This window comes from Cydia fagiglandana, chromosome 6 (genome assembly GCF_963556715.1).
Source record: "Cydia fagiglandana chromosome 6, ilCydFagi1.1, whole genome shotgun sequence".
NCBI classification, from domain to species: domain Eukaryota; kingdom Metazoa; phylum Arthropoda; class Insecta; order Lepidoptera; family Tortricidae; genus Cydia; species Cydia fagiglandana.
Window position 1 is genome coordinate 7,010,179 of NC_085937.1, and position 20,567 is coordinate 7,030,745.

The 20,567-nt window shown below is 38.3% G+C and overlaps 3 protein-coding genes across 6 annotated transcripts in view; 2 read left to right on the forward strand and 1 right to left on the reverse strand.

Moving 5' to 3' along the window:
• Positions 1–20,567, forward strand: part of LOC134665084 (alpha-L-fucosidase) — a 161,829-nt gene that overhangs the window by 14,511 nt on the left and 126,751 nt on the right. The gene's annotated exons all lie outside the window — the stretch shown is intronic.
• The window catches only part of LOC134665105 (TBC1 domain family member 9), a 45,401-nt gene that overhangs the window by 6,667 nt on the left and 18,167 nt on the right, over positions 1–20,567 (reverse strand). The window contains exons 15-17 of the mRNA XM_063521928.1: positions 17,244–17,443; positions 16,468–16,583; positions 14,857–15,057 (exon numbers count right to left, since the gene is read on the reverse strand). Coding sequence (XP_063377998.1) covers positions 14,857–15,057; positions 16,468–16,583; positions 17,244–17,443 — 517 coding nt within the window. The remainder of the gene's footprint in view (positions 1–14,856; positions 15,058–16,467; positions 16,584–17,243; positions 17,444–20,567) is intronic.
• Positions 325–12,880, forward strand: LOC134665060 (uncharacterized). 3 transcript variants are annotated; one of them, XM_063521852.1, is made up of 7 exons: positions 325–350; positions 460–571; positions 1,009–1,119; positions 6,632–7,005; positions 7,849–8,056; positions 8,520–8,689; positions 8,899–12,880. In XM_063521852.1, the coding sequence occupies exons 3-7, from the start codon at positions 1,101–1,103 to the stop codon at positions 9,187–9,189; spliced, it is 1,062 nt and encodes a 353-aa protein (XP_063377922.1). In that variant the 5' UTR covers positions 325–350; positions 460–571; positions 1,009–1,100; the 3' UTR covers positions 9,190–12,880. The 3 variants fall into 3 exon arrangements, with proteins under 3 accessions (XP_063377922.1, XP_063377921.1, XP_063377920.1); XM_063521851.1 differs by lacking the exons at positions 325–350; positions 460–571; positions 1,009–1,119 and adding an exon at positions 5,002–5,245 and having other exon boundaries at positions 8,899–9,121; positions 9,959–12,880; XM_063521850.1 differs by lacking the exons at positions 325–350; positions 460–571; positions 1,009–1,119 and adding an exon at positions 5,002–5,245.

The following is a 20,567-nucleotide window of genomic DNA, read 5'->3' on the forward strand; positions in this document are numbered from 1 at the left end:
TTGGGATTTCATGGGTCGATTTATTTATACGGAAGACACCAAAACTCATTGTATATAGGTAAGTAATAAATGTCAAGTCATTAAAAATGTCAGTCCGTACAACAAAAGCCTAGATATTGTTGCCTTCATATCAGGCGATTCGTTTTCGCAGGGAAATGATGAGAATCACGATTCCTTCGGAGGTCAACTTCTACTAAGCATTAGTTCATACCCGGAATGACGCTGTGGCGACCACCGGCTCGCCACTCTCTACGCGCCTAAGTCCGCGCGCCTGCGCGATGCGCCACGTCCGTCGCTTAGCAACGACTCACAATACAACACACAATACCTTCTGCCTAAGAAGAAAAATCGTACGTTATTTTTAAATCGTTTTATAAATTTATGTAAATAATATTCTCCTATATGAATAGGAGAATATTATTTACATTATGATTATGAAACTTAGTTTCCCTTACATAGTTAACATGACAAGAACTAACAAAGCTGCATACAAGAAACATCAGTGGTCAGGTGGAAAAAGGAAACGGCGTCAAGTCCAAGCTGCCTTACAACACCATTATGGCACCAATTCGTAAGTATTTCACTGTCAATATCAAATCATACTAGGCTCTTCTAGGTACAGTCGCCATCAGATATATCGCAGCGGCCAAGGTATTCACAATATCTAAACACGCGCTCTAACGCCTTGACAATAGAGGCGTGTTCAGATATTTGTGAGCACCTTGGCCGCTCCAATATATCTGATGGCGACTGTACATGACACATCATCATCATCATCACTATAGTTAAGTAATTATGAATTTAAACTTTTAAAAATGTGCACTGCTGCACAACGACTACTACTCGTGCGCTGCCCGTATTCGACGGTTTTCTGCCATGTTGTTAATTTTGTAATTCTGCCTTTTTCAACCATTTATAATATTTCTTGTCCTCGCGGCTATGAGTATTACTCACAGAAATTTGCGGACCGAGTTGAAATTAACATAATAAATGGTATCATAATTCCAGAAGAAACGTGGCTTGGCGTAATGTTCAAATGAATAACCCATCTGACGTCACGATGTGTGACGATCCGTCAAATGCCCAAACGGTGATAAATAATGGTTCAACTAATGCTGAGTAAGTAAATTGATACCTGTTAGCGTTCTTAAAAGATAATGGCTTGTCACAATGTGTTTTGCATCAGGCGGTCTAGTGAAAGAGTTTGTGTAACTGGCAACCTTGTTCACTAGGGACGGGACGGTACCTACGGTAAGCATGATAAAGATATTGAAAGGAGAGTGATGCTGGAAATCGTGTGAATCGAGCGCTTAACGCTTTTATGAGCTGCCAGAAGGTGTCGCAAAAAGCACGGTTGGCTGTTCATCATGGTGTTGGTGCCTACACTTATGTATGGTAGCGAAAGTTGGGTATGGCAGAAGAGACATCAGAGCCAAGTGAATGCAGTGGAAATGAGAGCGTTGAGAAGTGTGTGTGGTGTTTGATTGCAAGATGCTCGTAGTTTATACAAAAACTGGCCAAGTGCGAGTCGGTCTCGCGTTTCTAGGGTTCCGTACATAAGTCCAACTCACGCTTGACTGCACATTTCTTATAGGTTTTCCTGTCATCTATATATAGGTAAAGAACTATTTTGTATATTTTTTTTTCAAAACTTTGAGTCCCATTCGTTTCGGAAATAAAGGGAGAGAAACGGTTCTCATATTTTTCGTCGAAAATGGTATGGCCGATTATCACTTCCCAACTCACGTTTTGCGGAATTTTATTTCGCCGAATTTTCATTTCCCAACCAAATGTTTTTTTTTTATTTGCCAACCGCACAGTTACCAACTAAAGGTTTGGTCTGTGTTTTATAATGTCAATTTTCAAAATGCCAACTTTCATGTCGTAGAGTGTATTTCGGTCAAATTGTGTTTTTAAAAAAACTAATTATAGCCAGCCTTTTATGAATGTAATATGACACCTTAGGGTATGGTGTTTTACGTACACTAGCGTCCCCCCCCCCCCTGACGCAACCCCCCCTCCCCCCCTTTTGCATGAAATATGTCCCGGTTCACAGTTTTTTACATTTTTTGAGGAAAGTATAAATTTTAGGAAAAAAGTGTCAATGAACGGAATAGTCCTTAATAAATTCTTAATAAAAAACATTATATTCATTTTTTTATGTGATGCACCATATTCATGTATTAGCTTTTACTTAGGGTTTGAAACTCATTTATTATACACGGTCACGGTGTATAACATGAGGAAACCGAATAATTTTTACAGCGTATTCGCGATCATATTTAGAGACAAAAATATCCTATAAACTTTTTTTTAAATTCGCCTAGTTTCAGAGTTAATACCAATTTAAAAAAAAAAACAATTTTTTAATGTTACATAGTGCAAAACGCCTTTTTGATGGCGACGTTGCTACTATGGAACGTAGTCTAAATATCCGTATTGATAGATGTCAAAAAGTGACAAGTAACACTTTGCAAAAACTAAGTTTTACGAAAAAAAAAGCAAAAATCCATTTTAACTGACAAGTTTACCAATAACATTTACTTCTTTTAAAATTTACTACATTCATTAGGGTTTGCAATCCGGATCCGAAATGTATGAAATTATCCGGATCTGGATCCAGAGCCGCGGATCTTCCCATACATTTCGGTACGTCGTGCAAACCCTACTTCTTATGTACCTACAAATATATATATATTCACTCACAAACACTTGCAACACACTCTAATTTACAATATTTTGATGAAATAATCACTTTTTTACAAGTTTTTATTTAGTTTCACCTGACCGTTGTCTGTCTGTCTGTCTGTGTGTAATCAAATCTTGCAAGTTAAATTTGATCCACTTCCCAGTTTCCGATTGAGCTGAAATTTTGCATGCATGTATAAATCGGATGACAATGCAATATTATGGTACCATCGAGCCAGTCTGATGATAGAGACAGGAGGTGGCCATAGGAACTCTGTGATGAAACAACCCAACCTAATTGTGTTTGGCGTTTTTAGAACTGTCTCGATGAGTATTAATTGTCTGTCGTAAGAAAAGTATAGTCAGCGATAAAAGCTTGTACCAAAAATGAAATTTTTGACAAAAACTTATTTTTATTTCTTAATAAACTTTTCTCTAAAATTAATAATGGCTGAGATATTTGACCCGAAAGTTGAGAAAAATCTAGGACTTGGTCAAATTTACGATGGATGTTATGTCATTATAACATCTAATTAACCGACTTCCAAATCTCAAAGAAGGAGGTTATCATTATCAATTCGGTTGTATGTTTTTATTTTTTATGTTTGTTACTCCATATATCCGTCATCACTGGACCGATTTTGAAAATTATTTTTTTGATTGTATGTATATGCATATAGATTGGTCCCGTTTTTGTCAAAACCCAGTTCTGATGAGATCCATGAGGAATTGAGGGAACTCCTCAAATCTTAAAGGCATATATGTAGTGATTTTTAGGTTTTTATCAACAAATTAAGCATATACATCCAAAAAAGTGACATTTGATGAAGTGGAACTGCTGATGATGATCAGAACGGAACTCTTCAACGACGCATAGTTCGCGTTTGGCGATTTTTCCTCTTCGTTATGTTTGTTAAGCAAGTTAAGTTTTTAAGCCACCTTTTTGTCAAACTCGAGTTCTGATGATGGGATCCATGAGGAATCGAGGGAACTCCTCAAATCTTAAAGGCATGCGCATAGAAATTTTTGAAAATCAAGCATTTTCATTAAAAACTATCGCATTTGATGAAGTGGACTTGCTGATGATGACCAGAACAGAACTCTTCAACGACGCATAGTTCACGTTTGGCTATTTTTCCCCTGTGTTATGTTTGTTAAGCAAGTTAAGTTTTTAAGCCACATTTTTGTCAAGCTCGAGTTCTGATGATGGGATCCATGAGGAATCGAGGGAACTCCTCAAATCTTAAAGGCATGCGTATAGTAATTTATGTATTTACATTAGAAAATTAAGCATTTTTATTAAAAACTGTCGCATTTGATGAAGTGGAACTGCTGATAATGACCAGAACCGAACTCTTCAACGACGCATAGTTTACTTTTGGCGATTTTTCCTCTTGGTTATGTTTGTCAAGCAAGTTAAGTTTTAAAGCGATTTTTCCTCTTGGTTATGTTTGTCAAGCAAGTTAAGTTTTTAAACCACATTTTTGTCGAGCTCGAGTTCTGATGATGAGATCCATGAGGAATCGAGGGAACTCCTCAAATCTTAAAGGCATGCGTATAGGGATTTTTGCATTATCATCAGAAAATCAAGCATTTACATTAAAAACTGTCGCATTTGATGAAGTGGACTTGCTGATGATGACCAGAACAGAACTCTTCAACGACGCATAGTTCACGTTTGGCTATTTTTCCTCTTTGTTACGTTTGTTAAGCAAGTTAAGTTTTTAAGCCACATTTTTGTCAAGCTCGAGTTCTGATGATGGAATCCATGAGGAATCGAGGGAACTCCTCAAATCTTAAAGGCATGCGTATAGAAATTTTTGTATTTACATCAGAAAATCAAGCATTTTCATTAAAAACTGTCGCATTTGATGAAGTGAAACTGCTGATGATGACCAGAACAGAACTCTTCAACGACGCATAGTACACGTTTGGTGATTTCGAATTTCGATTATGATTTGGACTGCGGCCCGGATTCCGACCAGAACCGGACTCATCGGACCGGTTTGGACCCGTACCCGGACCTGGACTCGGACCCGGATTCGGACCCGGACCCGGACTCGGACCCGGGATCGGACCCGGACTCGGACCGACTCGGACCCGGACTCAGACCCGGACCTCGGACCTTGACCCGGAAAACCACTATGATACCTAAACTAAATAAACCACTATGGTTACTAACCATAAAATGTAGGTACAAAATATGATGATGCCAAACCCCTCCCGCTTAAACCCCCGTACACCGCACCGCATGCGCCTTTAAGTGGGTTAGGTTAAGTTTGAACTGCGATCCTCACAGAACCGAACAAAAGTGGGTTAGGTTAGATTAGGTTAGAGGAGAGAATGGGAGAGGATTGTGCCGTGAAGAGAGCGTACTTGGGACAACGAAATGAGAGACACCCGATTGGACGTCCAAGGTACCGCAGAAACGACGTCGTTGCTCAAGACCTGCTCAACCACGGCCATAGCGACTGGCGAGAGCTATTGCAAGACCGAGAAATATGGCGTGATCTGGTGTTGGAGGCCAGGACTCTTTTTGGGTCGTTGCGTCACTATAGTAAGTAAACTCGCCCTACCCGTTAGCTTCACCCCCACTTCACTTTTAGTCGGTTATTTAATACACCATCCCAACAACTATGCCAAAATACGCTTATACACGAATTATTTCCCCCATTTATCCTTGGTTTGATGGCCTAACAGGGAAGTCGCTTTCAATAATATCTTATCTCTCTTCGAAGGCCGCAAAAATATGTGATACGCTCTTATAGTTTTACATATAAGATCTGTCAGATATTTTTGCGGCCTTCGTTATGTAAGATATTATTGCACAATGCTGGAATTAATGGAGATCAAAACCATTGGCGAACAATTAGATAAAAACCGAAGAATTGCGAGTCTGACTCGCCCACCGAGGGTTCCGTACAAATCTTACTTATTTTTTGCATTTTTTTTACAAATGTATACTTTTCATTTTTTTCCATGTACTTGTAGTGTAAGACGGGAAGTACCCTATACATTTTGATCTGAGCAAGAGTTTGCAATCTGGATCCGAAATGTATTAAATTATCCTGGTCTGGATCCGGATACGCAGATCTTCGCATACATTTCAGATCCGTCTTGCAAATCCTAATAAATGATAATAAATAATTTTGGCCACCTTAGCCTATGGAGACTAGCAAGCAACGCTAAGTGGTTTTCTTAGTCTATGGATGTTACTATATTAAGGGGGTCACATGCGCGTTTCTAGACTCAATGATTATTATAGTTGAGTTAGGAGCCCATACATTAAAAATACCCAATTGCAGTTTGGTAATCGAAATCCTAATGCAAGAATTACAGTCGACGAGTAGAAAAAAACTTATATTAGGTTTGTATAACAGTTTCATTGTAATTGAGCCTGTTTCCTGAACTAGGACAAAGCCTGTGACTCAGGATTCAGTGATACCTCTGAGGAAAGTGCTACAGGTTCTTTTATGAAGTTAAGTATTTAAAGTATAAAAGTATATGGTCTTCATTTCAACCCAATGTCTTCATTTTTAACAGACTACTGGATAGATTTGACTGAGACGATCTTGTACTGATTTGATTGGGATCATTTTCGTCAGGTCAGGATCTAATATGAAAACATCTGATGAAATCGAGGTTACTCTTTAAAGGTTTCAGGTTCACTAATACTTAATGTTTTTCATTACACTTGCGATACAAAAATTAAGTATAAAGACAAAAAACTGTCAATTATCGCATTAGAAACTTCATAACTCCCTAGGGAGAACGCTTTTTCTATAACTCCCGCTAAACCTGCGTGCATTTACACATTTACTGAGCGAGTGTGATGAAAACATCATTTGTCATACTGATGAAGGCTTATGTACTGATGGAGATTTTTAATATAGGTATGTAGTTAGTCGGCTCTTTTTTGCTAAAGAATATATTTATTTTTTAGGTTTGTCACAAACGACTGGATATAGTTGGCACAAACAAGCATGGCTTAAAACCTCCAGCCATAATATTGGCCAACATTTCCAACTTTACATAAAAAGGAAAGAACTTATCCGGATGCGACGCCAAAGATGTCCAAGGACGCGCAATTTTAAACCTACTGTCATTAAACCCGACAAAGACTATGGTCCCAAAGCATGCGATCCTGTTGACTTGAGTCGAGAAGATATAAAAAGAATAGGGCAAGAAAAGCTTATGGAACTGCAAGTGACACCCGACCAAATCGCTGAAATAGAGCAACAAACTAAAGATCAGCATGATAACGAACTCTACAACGTGATCAGGAGTGATAGATTGACTGCAAGCCAATTCGGGATGGTAATTAATTACTCTTCCTGAGACCAAGATAAGTCTGCAAAGATTTTGTTAGCAAACTCAGTGCAAGTGTTATTTTAAACGTCAAACTTTCATGAAATTTTGACTTATAAATAACACTTGCACTGCGTATGCTATCAAAATAGTTGCAGACTTTTCTTGATGGTCTCACTCTAGCAACATACTCTACATTTTTTTTCCTATGAACTTGTCTGAAATGTATATGCAACTATCTGTAGACTGGACATATTGGACCGGAATATGAACAGAACCTTTTGTATTGATTTCGAGCTCACGATATTTTCACGCAGTTACATGCATCTTGTTTATGGGTAACTGATAGGGTTTGCACGACGGATCCGAAATGTATGGGAAGATCCGCGGATCCGGATCCAGATCCGGATAATTTCATACATATCGGATCCGGATTGCAAACCCTAGTAACTGATGATAGCGGGCGGGTGTCTCAGTATAGGTGTAGTAGACCGCGCTCGCTCTACCCTTAGGTATTCGTGTGCGTCGGTTGCGTTCGCTTTCAACGTTATTACTGAATCGCGATTAGAAAGGGATTGAGATAGCTGTCAATCCATATTGATTTTGACGTAAGTGTATGGAAATCTGTTATTTCTAATCCCTTTCTGATCGCGGCATGATAATACCACTAGTCGTATTCACACTTGTTGGTATGTCCACGCACACTAAACTCACAGTGTCACTACGCGTGTTTGATTCGGATATCACTACAAAAGGTTATCACGGTCCATATCCCGGTCGATATAAGTCTAGTGAAACTAACCGTGAATCATTCAAAACTGTTTTCTGTAGACTATATTTTTTTCTAACCAGGTATGCAAACGACGAAATAAAACTCCTTGCCACAATCACGTGAAACAAATTTTGTATAAAAACAATATTTTAACATCTGATATGAAATACGGGCAGCATAACGAAGCTGTTGCAAGGACTCTTTTTGAAACCACAACGAATAAAAAAGTGGAACGTGCGGGTTTATTTATTGATAAACAATACGGATTCCTAGGCGCAAGTCCAGATGGTAAATATGTATCTGCAAAGAATCTTTGTTTGAAACTATGACAAGCACAGTCAAGCGCAGTCTTATTAATGCTAATATTATTAAAGTGAAACTATTATTCTATCGCCCAAATGTTTTAGACTGTCTACTAGCATGTCGCATTACATTAGTTACAGCATTAGTAAAACTCTACTTCATTTCTAGTACCTAGAGTTCATAGTCTGAAAGCGAGGACCTATAACACCAAAATAGTCAAAACAAGAGTTCATGTCTCTCTGAAATAAGCATCATCATCCAATTCCCATCTATTGCTGGTTACTCGCAACTCGCAAGCATGTAGACATCTCGAAAACTCCAGTGTAACGTGACCATGAGATTGATGAGATCCATTTGTCGAAATTTTTCAGTTTAATGCCTACAATCCGAAAAAAAATTTTTCTTGCATCGTAGTTTCCTAAAAGCACTCAATTAATTTTTATTTTAGGTATCATTATTGATGAGAATGCTCTACTTGAAATAAAATGCTTTCCATCACTGAAAAGAAGCCAAGAAAGCATTGAAACCGCGGCTGAAAGCCGCGGAAATAAGTTTTGCTTGAAATATAATAAGGAAGGTAAATTGGTTATGAACACAAACCATAATTATTATTACCAGGTGAGTATTTTATTGTGTATGTGTATAATAACTTTATTCAGATAATATTAATTATAAATACAATACTAACAAATCTAAATATGCGTGTAAACATAATCCCAACTTATTCGACTTGTTCTTGTAGTGTTTTAGTTTATATAATTTTTCTTCGTGGATTACATTTATCAAATAAAAGTTATAACTTAATGACTATTATATTGTATTACTAGGTGCAAGGACAACTGCGTATTGCTGACATGGCAAAATGTTATTTTGTCTGTTTTATTGACCCTGGGATAAATATGACTATAATCGAAGTAGACCGAGACGAGGACTTTATACACAATATGATACCAAAACTCGTATCTTTTTACAAGAACTGCATCGTCCCCGAGCTCATTCTGCGAAGAGTTCCAAAAAACCAAAAATGCGTCGAAATTTCAGACTTGCCTGGTACGTTACAGATTTATTTACGATTTACCCAGGATGGAACAGAGGTGGTATATTTATTCAAAGTGTAGTTGAATTGTTGTTTTTGTACACAAATTGTATATCCGTTTGCCTGATTCAGTCCTAGATATATACTTCTTACTTTTAGTTCATCTGATGTTGGAGCCAGGAGGTTGATTTGCTAACTCAATCTACTAGAGTTCAATTTGTTCAAAAAGTCCTTCACATTATCTTTAGCATAGTCAACGATGGAACTATAAAGAAAGAGAGAAATTGGGCGTCTTTTGTTGTTTTACAGAATTAATATAATATTCATTCCTATGTATAGTTATCATTATTTAAATGAACTCAACACGGGATGAGCTGTGGTTAAAGTATAATTTGTGTTAATTTATAGTCAATAATTAGTTTTTGGTAAAAAAATAACATTTTTGGTTTGGTATATGTTATTATCAATGACTGCAGTTTTCTTTCCATAGGCAACAAACAACAACATTCAGACAAATCAAATAATCCCAAACACAATTAGCTTGCGTTGTTTTATCACAGAGTTCCCATAGACACCTTCTGTGTTCATCATCAAATCAGCTCTATGTCATAATAATATTGCATATTGTCATTGTATTATGAGTGCAAAATATCAACTCAATCGGAAATCGGCTAGTAAGCCTTATTTAGCTTCCAAAATTTGACCTACACTAACATACATACTTATGGCGTTATTCATAAATATAGGTATTCATAAAACATTTAATTTCAAGTACTTTTAACTATTGTAATTTCGACTAGATTTTTTAAACTTTTTTATCCTTTCCTATAATCAATTATGATCGTTTTTAGCTGATCATCAAAAACAATAAACGTCGGACAACGGACAGTTCACGTCACGTCATCCCTGTAAAGATGAAAAAAAAATAGTATAGTATTTGTAAATATATACTCATGTACATAGTAAAATCATGTTGTTTAATTGATAGTGCCTACAAAAAGAAAATACGTTTATTTCCATTATTTCACTATGTTGTGAAAGTTATGATTAAACATTACCTAGGCCCTAAAATGAATAAAGTTTGGAATAATGTTTCGCCCTGAAAACTCTGAAATACATGCTAACTAGCATGTGATATGTATAATGATTATAATGAATGATTGATTTATTTGAGGAATATAATTTTAATTTAGTTTTATTGGTAATATAAAACTAAATTAAAATTATATTTTATCAATTTGATTAGCTGACTGATGCACGGATCTAAAATGTATGCGAAGAACCGCGGATTCGGATCCAGATCCGGATAATTTCATACATTTCGGATCCGGATTGCAAACCCTATGTGCGGACAACCAATCTGTCCGTATTTTATTTACTGTAAGCTTATTTTTAGGGTTCCGTACCTCAAAAGGAAAAAAAAGAACCCTTATAGGATCACTCGTGCGTCTGTCTGTCTGTCTATCTATCTGTCTGTCTGGCTGTCCGTCTGTCACAGCCGATTTTCTCCGGAACTACTGAACCAATTAATTTGAAATTACTACTGATTCTAAAATTTTTGAAAAACTACATAAAATAAATGATGTGTTAAAAATTGGGTATCGTCTTGGGTCGTCCCATTCGTTTTTCGTCAAGTTCTTAAATTAGTCCTATTCTGCTTTCGTCACTCATTCTTCATTGATCACAATCGTCGGTGGCTTTCAATGTAGAATGAGTGACGAAAGCAGAATAGGACTAATTTAAGAACTTGACGAAAAACGAATGGGACCACCCAAGACGATACCAAAAATTGTGTTATATACGAAACCAGGAACGCGAGTCCGACTCGCACTTGGCCGGTTTTTTTTTGTTGCTATTTTTCCATACATCATTCCGAATCCAATGAGGTACCTTATGTCACACGTATTTTTAGGATTAGTAAGTATCTCTAATTTTCACCATTTTAAACTTGACGACGAAACTACACTCTGCGTGTACACGGTGGCTAAAAAATAACTGCATTCCCGTTGCCAGGGAGGTTTTGGATTTACACTGAGCAACTTTTGCGAAGTAAAAATTTACCCTTCCATAGAAAATGGACCAGCCAAAATGTTTGAAACAGCAAATTTTTTTTTTTCACGATTTCGTGGTTGGTTCCATAGTAAAAGTAGTTCAGTATAATCCCAAAACCTCTCTGGCAACGGGAATGCAGATATTTTTAAGCCACCCTGTATATGTACTGGAAATAGATAAGAATGGGTATCTTTGGCTAGGCACTCAGTTTTGCACCGTAGCGAACGAAACTCTAAGTCTCTCTGTCGCACTAATTAGATGAGTGATAGAGAGAGATAACCGTTTCGTTCGCTACGGCGCAAATGATTGGCACCTTAGCTAGGCCCTTTGGAGATCTAAGAACTGTGTATATTCGGAAAATACGACCATAGTGGTTATCCCGAGCGGACATCCCATTTGCCGCACTCGCTAAGCGGATGGAATGAAGCAATTGCTTTAAAGCTTGCATTATGTAGGTACTCTCTCCTAAACTACCTACTAAAGCATGAATATTTCAGTTCTGCATTGAAATTCAACTTTGGATCCATGGACATTCTTTTATTCTAGTTAAAACCGTCAGTGTGCTCCATAAGTTCCACTACGTCACGTATTTTAGTACTTCAAGCTTACAAACGTGCATGATGTACCTACTTAGTGGAATCTACAAGTTCTATACAAATGTGGCTTTCCATCAGACAATGGTCCTTTTTTATCAGGAGTTCTGTTGAAAAGGACCATATTGCACTTGAAGCCTAAGGATTATGTGATGGAAAGCCACAAATATTTGGAACACTTTTTTAGCATCAGGATTGAATATAGGTACCTACTAGTGATTTTGAGTTGGAAGAACCAGATTAAAAAGATTAGGATCTGTGAGGCTCAGGTCTTAAATTTTTTTTCGAAAAAAGCTCTTTTGGACCATTATGACGCATGCTCCTTTGCGGCATGAAAAAACGCATTGTAGAAAGTATGTTTCAGTGACCCTTGAAATTTTTAATTTTGAATGTAAGTAGGTAGTTAGAATCGGACCAAGCTAACGCCTGAGCCACGAGCCACGAAACGCACGCTACGTGCGTGCATATGTAAGTATTGCGTAGGTAATGTATGGCACTCGATGACAACGTCTAGCAAAAAGAAATAAGTAAAGGTCTGTCTAAGATCTGCATACAGTTACGAATTTATCGTATGGGCCCCTACAAATCTCACAGATAATTGCATGTGATTTGCGTTACATTCTACGATTTATTGCAAGGTACCTATGTAGTATGTACTTATATGGAATACACCGTCCGTGACCATAGACAATCCGCCCATTTTGATGCTAAATTCAGCTCGTCTGGTTGCGCCTTTACCATAAATTAATCTTGCTAAAAATTCGTCTCCTACACTGCGCCATCTAGTTTAAAGTATTGTCCCTAGTTAGCTAATGAAAGTAATAAGAGAAAAGCCACTTTCTGTACTAGCGACCTCTAGTCTATTTTGGCGTAATAGTAATACGACTGACACCTGGTGAATGACAGTACGTATGGTAGTGTGCGTGAATGTAAGAAATTGCAATATTTTGCAGTTTATACAGATTTTTGATGAAATTTACAGACTGTTGAGTTAAAATATTTCGATTTAGACGTCATATTTTTTGTTGTCGTCGCCAGATATCAACATGTCTTAAAAATGTTTGAGTTTTGGAAACGATAGTGATAATTCGAAAATTGTGCACAGTCACGCCATCTTTTGGCGGTTAGTCGGCAGGACATCCCTACACATCCACCTTAAATGCCAATTGGTGATAACTAGTAACTAGAATACGTTAAACGAGAGAGAGACAGGCATAACTATAGCTGGAGTTCAGGGAACTTGTTCAGCTGTCCATAGTAGAGTCAGACAAGTAAATCTGTCCTTGTGGTCTATTTGCAGAACAAATGATTCATTTTGAGATGATAGTGTATACTGCAAAACGTAATTCAAGACCAAAAAAGTAAGAAATGTTGCCACTTTTTACTAGCGCGTCTTGTATTTATGTACAAATAAATAAATAAAAGTACTTTATTAAATAGTAGGAGTAAAATTACTAAGGAATAAATTATCTGAGCGTGATTATTTATCAAAAGGAATTTACTATTTTACAAACAAATTATTGCAATGGCAACATTGTCGTACTTTTTTTGGTCTTGAATTACGTTTTGCAGTATAGTGGGGAGTGATACCCTGCAGTGACCGCTTCGCACAAGAATGGTACCTACAGGCGGACGCTCGGACTTGTCAGTGTCGCCTAACTATGAGAATGTTACCTATGTATTTGAAATTGACGAAAAATTATTATGGTAGGGAGGGTGTAATACGGGAACTGACAAGCTCTTCTAAGGAACATGTCGAATGTGAAACATGCATTCCCGAACATTTCTGATCCCCACCCTTTTCCAATATTATTGTTCTTCACTCATTGACAATTCAACCCACGTGTCATTTTCCCCAATGCAGTTCCGGTACATTCATATCATCGACACACGATGCGCGGCTCTAACCTAACGCTTATAAAGTTTACGTACCGACAAGCGCTTACGCCGTTGACCTAGAGACTATTATTACTTAATCCGCGCGGAAACGGTCCTTGTCGGTCTGCACTGCGGGCAGTCCATGCGCGCCGTTGTCATGTATACAAGACTTCTCGTAGAGCCTAGTGCGGTGATATTACGTCATGAATCGATATTGTTTAGTGGTTGTTTTTAATGATAAAGACCTTTATTTTTAACATTGTCGTGTGTAAAAAATATGTTAATTTTTGGCATTCTAGAAATAAATTAAAGTTGGTTAAGAACAAAGCCAAATTGAGAAGATTTTTACCATAAATTGTAAATATCGATATCACAATTTGCAATCCCTAAACTTTTTATTAGTTGTTTACTTAAAATTTACTCTGGCGTGTGAGTGAGCGTCTTTGCGGACTAGGTCCGGCGGCCAAAAGGTTAAATAAGTCACGGCAAATATGTAACAGTTATGAATCTAACACGATCATTTATATTCTTCTACTTTCATTAGAATAGTTACTGATTTTTAAAAAGCGTTTTTCAATTATAAGGCAAGTAGGTAGATCGCTTACCTTCTTTTTAATGCTAAAAAAATGAACTATAGTGGATACGCGGCTAGTGGCGCCGTTTGATGGAGACGGGCTCGCACTCTGCGGGATTGCGCACTTGTAACGTGCTTCGAGTCTATGCCTCAGAGTGAGTAGCCTCAGACTGAGGCTATTTGCTTCAAAGTCGAGAGGCTGTTCGGCCTGAAGCTGCTCTAATGGATACTCGGCCACAGAATAATAGTACTATAGTTCGTTATTTTTAGCATTAAAAATAAGGTAAACAATCTTGATGTGTCTTTTAATTGAACAAGAGGTTTTAAAAATAAGTTACGGCAAATATGTAACAATTATGAATCTAATACGATCATTTATATTCTTCTGCTTTCATAAGTAATACTTACTGATTTTTGAAAAGCGTTTTTCAAGTAAAAGACATGTCAAGATCGTTTACCTTCTTTAAAGTTCTTTCTAATGCTAAAAAAAAAACGAACTATAGGTACAGAAGATTCACTCTCTAACAAAACGCGTCTGTTACGATTAGGACAGATATGACCGCTAGGTGGCGACAGCGGCACGCGTGGCTTATGGCTAGCCACCAAAATTGGAAAACCGCGGAGTGAGCTACGCCTGACTCGGCTTACGTACCGGCTTGTGCGGCCGCCTCGTACAGCTGATCCTTGTGCAGCGTGAGCGAGTGTATGGCGGCCAGCAGCTGCAGGAAGTGCGCGCGCGGCAGCGGCGGCGCGGCGGGCGGCGCCGCGCCCGGCGTGGAGGCGCCGGAGCCCGCCCCGACGCCCGACCACGCGCACGAGCGGATGGACTCCGCTACGGGGTCCACGCTCGATGCTGAACATAGAGGTACAATAATGTAGAGATGACACGAGGGAGGGGCCGAACGACCGAACGAGATGCACTAATGGAAATTTCAGTAGGAGTAGCAGAGAAAGCGGTATTATTGCTTGTCCTTATCACAGTCCCACTTTTTGTTTATCGTGGGCAACAAATAACCCGACCGAATTACGTAGATTGTTTTTGGTATGTTGTCAGGAATGTTAAAACGTGTTTTTAATATTGTCGCTTTGCGTATGTTTTGTCCCTCACGGAGGCACGCGTATAGCTCATCTTTGTAATACTAAGTCGATGAGGCTGAAAAATATTATTCATTAAATTCCATCCCGTTTTGAAGATTCAAGGGAATCCGTCAGAAAAGTCATTCATTCTCGTACTTGGGAACAAAAATGGTCGTTTTATACAACTGTTTACAGGAATTTCCTTAAACGAACCCTCCAAAGAATTGAATGAAGGCTGCGGAATGAACTTTTTGTTGATAATCTAAAATATGGACACATCAAAAAGGAGTTTGAACAGGTTTGAAGATTTAAACGTTCAGCAAGTCACGTGTAACATCCCTGAATTTGCAAGCGTGCATATGTATGTGTAACCGCTTACCATCAGACAGGCTATATGCTTGTTTGTCAAATAAAATACATGTAACATAAATCAAAGAATACTACAGAAAGATAGAACGAACTTGGTCTACGGAGCGAATATCTAAGTTAAAAGTTTATGTTGAGCTTACCGTGGGGCTTAGTCAATTTGTGTAAAAAAAAATGTCCTATAATATCTATTTATTTATGTAGTAAAAAAATCATGTACAGTCAGCAGAAGTTGCTAAGCGGGCGAGGTGTTCAAAATTACCTTGACACGCTCTTATTCTCTTAACAATAAAGTCGCGTTAAGATCATATTTAATACCTGGCCCGCTTTGCAACTTATGCTGCTGATTGTAACAGTAAACTTGTTTGCAGAGAGATGAGGGTCAGTTATCTCTGCTTACTGTACCTGAGACGTGGACACTAACGATGTGCGGAATGAAGAGGCTCAAAGTTGCACAAAGAGCGATGGAACGCAGTATGCTCGGTATATCTCTCTGCGATAGAATTAGAAACGAGGAAATCCGGCGACGGACCAAAGTAGTAGACATCGGCCGACGGATTGCTACTCTTAAATGGGCCTGGGCCGGGCACATATGTCGCAGAGATGATATGAGATGGAGCAAGCGTGTCCTAGCGTGGAAGCCTCGTTCAAAAACACCGGATCACAGACCTCCGACAATATGGGAGGATGCCATTAAAAAGATTGCAGGCCCACTCTGGAGGAGAGAAGCAGCAAATAGGGCTGCTTGGAGGAGATTTGGAGAGGCGTATGCCCAACAGTGGGCGCATACTCGCTGAGGAAGAAGAAGAAGAGACTGTACCTGATTGGCTGTTGGAGCTGTCGCTGGATTTGTCCATGTAGCCGGCATCACCGGCGTCGCTTATAGACCGCTGCAGCTCTTGGGGCACGGGTTCAGCTCCGGACGAATTCTCTACACTGTAACAATAAGTCATAGTGTTACAATTTTGTTGTTGTCGGTCGTTCATTTTCGTTTCAACTGAATAGGTATATAGATTGTTAACCACGGGATGAAAGGCACTCATTTCTGGCGAGGTAGTCTCACTACGTTCGAGCGCCAATAGTCCGAGGCTGAAATGATATCTTTCATTCGAGTTAAACAGTCTATTTTTAATTTCGAATACGAGAAAAGTAAAATACATGTGTTTTTTTAAAAACGTGAGAAAGTAGACATTTTAATAGTAAATGTTGAGGGTACTTTCAATTAACAATATAGGCAAAAGTATCGTTATTTATGGAATGGGAAGTCAAATATCAGAATTGAAATTGTTTAACAAATCCATTCATACCCAAAATTCAATTGATTATCGTAAAAAAAAAGTTTTGGAACCTAGAATGCTCTAGTGCTGAAACGTATGATTTTCTGCACACCTTTTAGAACAACAATGTTCCTCTTTCAGAACATGAGAAATGAAAAATCGTCGGGTGACAAGCAAAAGTCACCAATTAACACTATTGAAATTATTGGACAATAAACCATGTTACAAGTGTAATAAAGTGCATTGTTACTTTAATTTTTTGATAGTACTTAGTGACTTTTGCTTGTCACCCGACGAAATATGAAGGAATCACGGCAACCTGTCGAAGAAGGAGATGGCGTCAGCGGCGAGCTCGGCGCCGGCTTGCGCGGCTCTCGCGTCGTGCAGGTCGGCGAGCGGCGGCGCGTGCGCGCAGTACAGCACGCGCAGGCGCCGCGCCGCCTCTGCGCGCGCGCTCACGCCGATTGCCAGCGATAGCCCGCGAGCCGACACGAACCCATCGTTGTCGTTGTCCATTAGCTGCATGGAATTATAATAGTACATTATTGTCGAGGCTCGGAAGTAGCTACTTGCAGGCTGAGGATTCGTTTTAAAAGGACGACCTTGGGAGTCCGTTTAATTGAATCCGAAGCCAGCAAGTAGCCTTCCAGCCGAGTCATATATAGTGCTTTTCTCAAAAATGGTGCAAGAAATATAAATATCATAGAAGTATTTTACAAAACCAACGTTCTTACGTATATATTTTCACAGAAAAAAGCACTTGCCGCCTTTTTATTAAAAAATAAATAAAATAAAAGTGTATTTTTCTGCCGAAAATACGCCAACCTATTTGAGATAGCTAAATAGTCGCGGTACTAATCATCTGTTTGGCTGTTTAATGGGCCTGTTCCTTCATTTGACATGGTCATTTCAACTTTCTAAAAGTTTGGAACCAGTTTGGAACTCGACAAATAATGGAATTTGTATGCAACATTTTTAACTTTTTAATTTTTGACTGACCATAAACTACGAGCGTTCGCGACCTATTTTTTAGACGGCAAAGTCTTTAGCTTTAGTTTTTTAGACTTTGCCGTCCATTTTTGAGAAAACAATCTTAGCCTCCTAAGTCCTGAATTCCTATAAAAAGGACAAATTAAAATCGAGTTTTGAACTATAATGGAATAAAAGAAGGTTCCAAATTCAAAACTGCAAAAATGACTGGGTCATAGGAGGCTAGAGGATATAACCAACCAGAGACGCCATGTCTGTAATTTTCGGTACAAAATAGTCTGCGATTTTTGCGAGGGAGGAGCACGTCAAATGTATATGTATCGTAATAGTACATTACTACAGAGGCCGGGACGAAAGGGGTTGCCGGCCGAAGACATATAGACGGCCGAGCGAAGCGAGGCCGGATAGGTCTGAGCGCGGGCAACCCCATTTCCCGCCGAGGTATGTATAGTGCTTTTCTCAAACATGCAATGAAATAATTAAAATAAAAAATCCACGAAACCCAAGTTTTATTTATAGAAAAAACTAAAAGTAAACTACACCCAAAATATAACCAACACGTACCTATATCATTATCACGCGTATGTTTTACGCGAGTCGTGTATTTTTACTACCCGTATATTTTTTCATGTATCTTTGATTTTTTCGCCTTGTATCCGTCTGACTGTCGTTTTCGTCACGTAAGTTTACATATAGTCCTTCATGTTGATATCATGTTTCACATACATCGTTGCTTTATGCATGGAGTAAATAAGTATAATTTCCACATTGTTGACGAATTTGTAGTTACATTCATTTAAAATATGCCACAAAACTGTTTCTAATAAACTGCAACCCATTTTTCTTCGTTTCTCAAATAATAAAATTGCCATAAGCAACCATATACAATACTTCTTCTTTGACTTGGCGGCAGAGGCAGCAAGTTATTTAAAATAAATTCTGCTTTCGCTGCCAATTCCAACACCTACGATTACAATTAATATTAATTTCATTATTTTGTCGGAACTCATAATAAAGTAAAAAAATCAAGAACGCACTATAAACCCAATAAAACGGAATGAAATTTTTTCAACTTTACCTCCATAACAATTTAAAAAAATAACTAACTAACTAACGCGTGTTTGAGTCACAGAATAAATAATAGTACTACCGTACAGAAAGGAAGCTTCCTGCAAAACCGAAGTTTGACAGCGGTTCAGGGTCGAATCATACTATCCCTTTCTAATATATGGCACTATCCCTTTCGGCTATTTAGGGTTGTCAAAATTTAAGTGATTATCTTATCTGTGGTCGTGCACGCAAAAGGAAGTCAAGTGGTGCCAACCCTAAAAATTGCTCGGAGCAATGCTGAGCCGAGCGGAGCCGAGTTAGGCCGAAGTCAGGAGCTTCGCACCCCTGTTTGAGTAGACCTTTTTACCGCTAACGTTTAGATGAAATATTTTAAATGTTTTTATTTGTGTAGTTAAATTAAAAGTTAAATTTTAGCAAACATTTTTTTTTATAGGCGTAGTGGCAGAGTGTCATTACGAACCATAAAGCAAATACTGCCTCTAGTTTTTTTTTTAATGGATGAATGCCACGATGTTGTGTCACAAATATCTGTGAAATGAAAATTAAAAAAGAGGACTTTGCCGGCCTAGGCCTGCAAGATTTGTATGAAATTCCATTAACGACCTTTTGTCCTAGCCGCACCTGAAACGTCATACTTCGCAGCCTATTATAAGGAACATAACATCAATATTTCATTGTATGTTTGAGAAAAAATACAATGTGTATGACCATTGGTCGCCCATTTAGACAGAGGACAACGCCTGTTAATGGCTACTCCTTTTGGTTATAACCTCTAAGTAAACAAAATAGTACATTACTATAGACTCTATAGAGGCCGGAAAACGAAGGAATGCATGTCATGTACAGTCAGCAGCAGAAGTCGCTATACACTCCAGGTGCTCAAAGAGAGGTAAACGTTTAAACTGTCAAAAAGTTGTTGACTGTCATGGTAGCATTTACTTGTGAGCGCTCAACATGTCACAAATATCTAAACAGTCGCTATTCATTAATTTCTACACTTACAACAAATCATTGATACCTTAGCTGTCAAAACACCGCTGGTATCTAAACGGTCAACGTGTCAAATATATCTGAACAATATGGAAAAATAGACGTTAAAAGCATACATGTATGGTCGTATATTGAATGAATAACAGCTATGCTAATTTCAGGTAAAGCGTTTTGACAATCATCGAAAGCAGTACAGTCTTGTCATCACATACATCTATCTCACGTTTTGCTCTTCAACCATTGACAGGGGCCTGTCAGTCAACTTACTGCAAACTATTTGATTTATATAAAAGAATCATCAAAACGAATGAGTGACACATAGCGAAAGCTAACTGAAGCCGAATTTAGAGCCAATTGTCAAGGCACATTGTGGTCTTGTTACTAAGGCTTTGCTTTTCAAAGCAGAGACCGCGGGTTCAAATCTCAGTCGGACGTAAGTACCTAGAGATTACAGCTTTTTTTTTGGGTTTCATTTCTATTATTAATTTGTGGTATTATAATAATTTCGTAAAGTTTATGTTTTTTGAAGATATGTCACATGTAGCGTATGTACGACTTTCTAACAGGACGTTGTAGGTTTGAACCCGCAGTG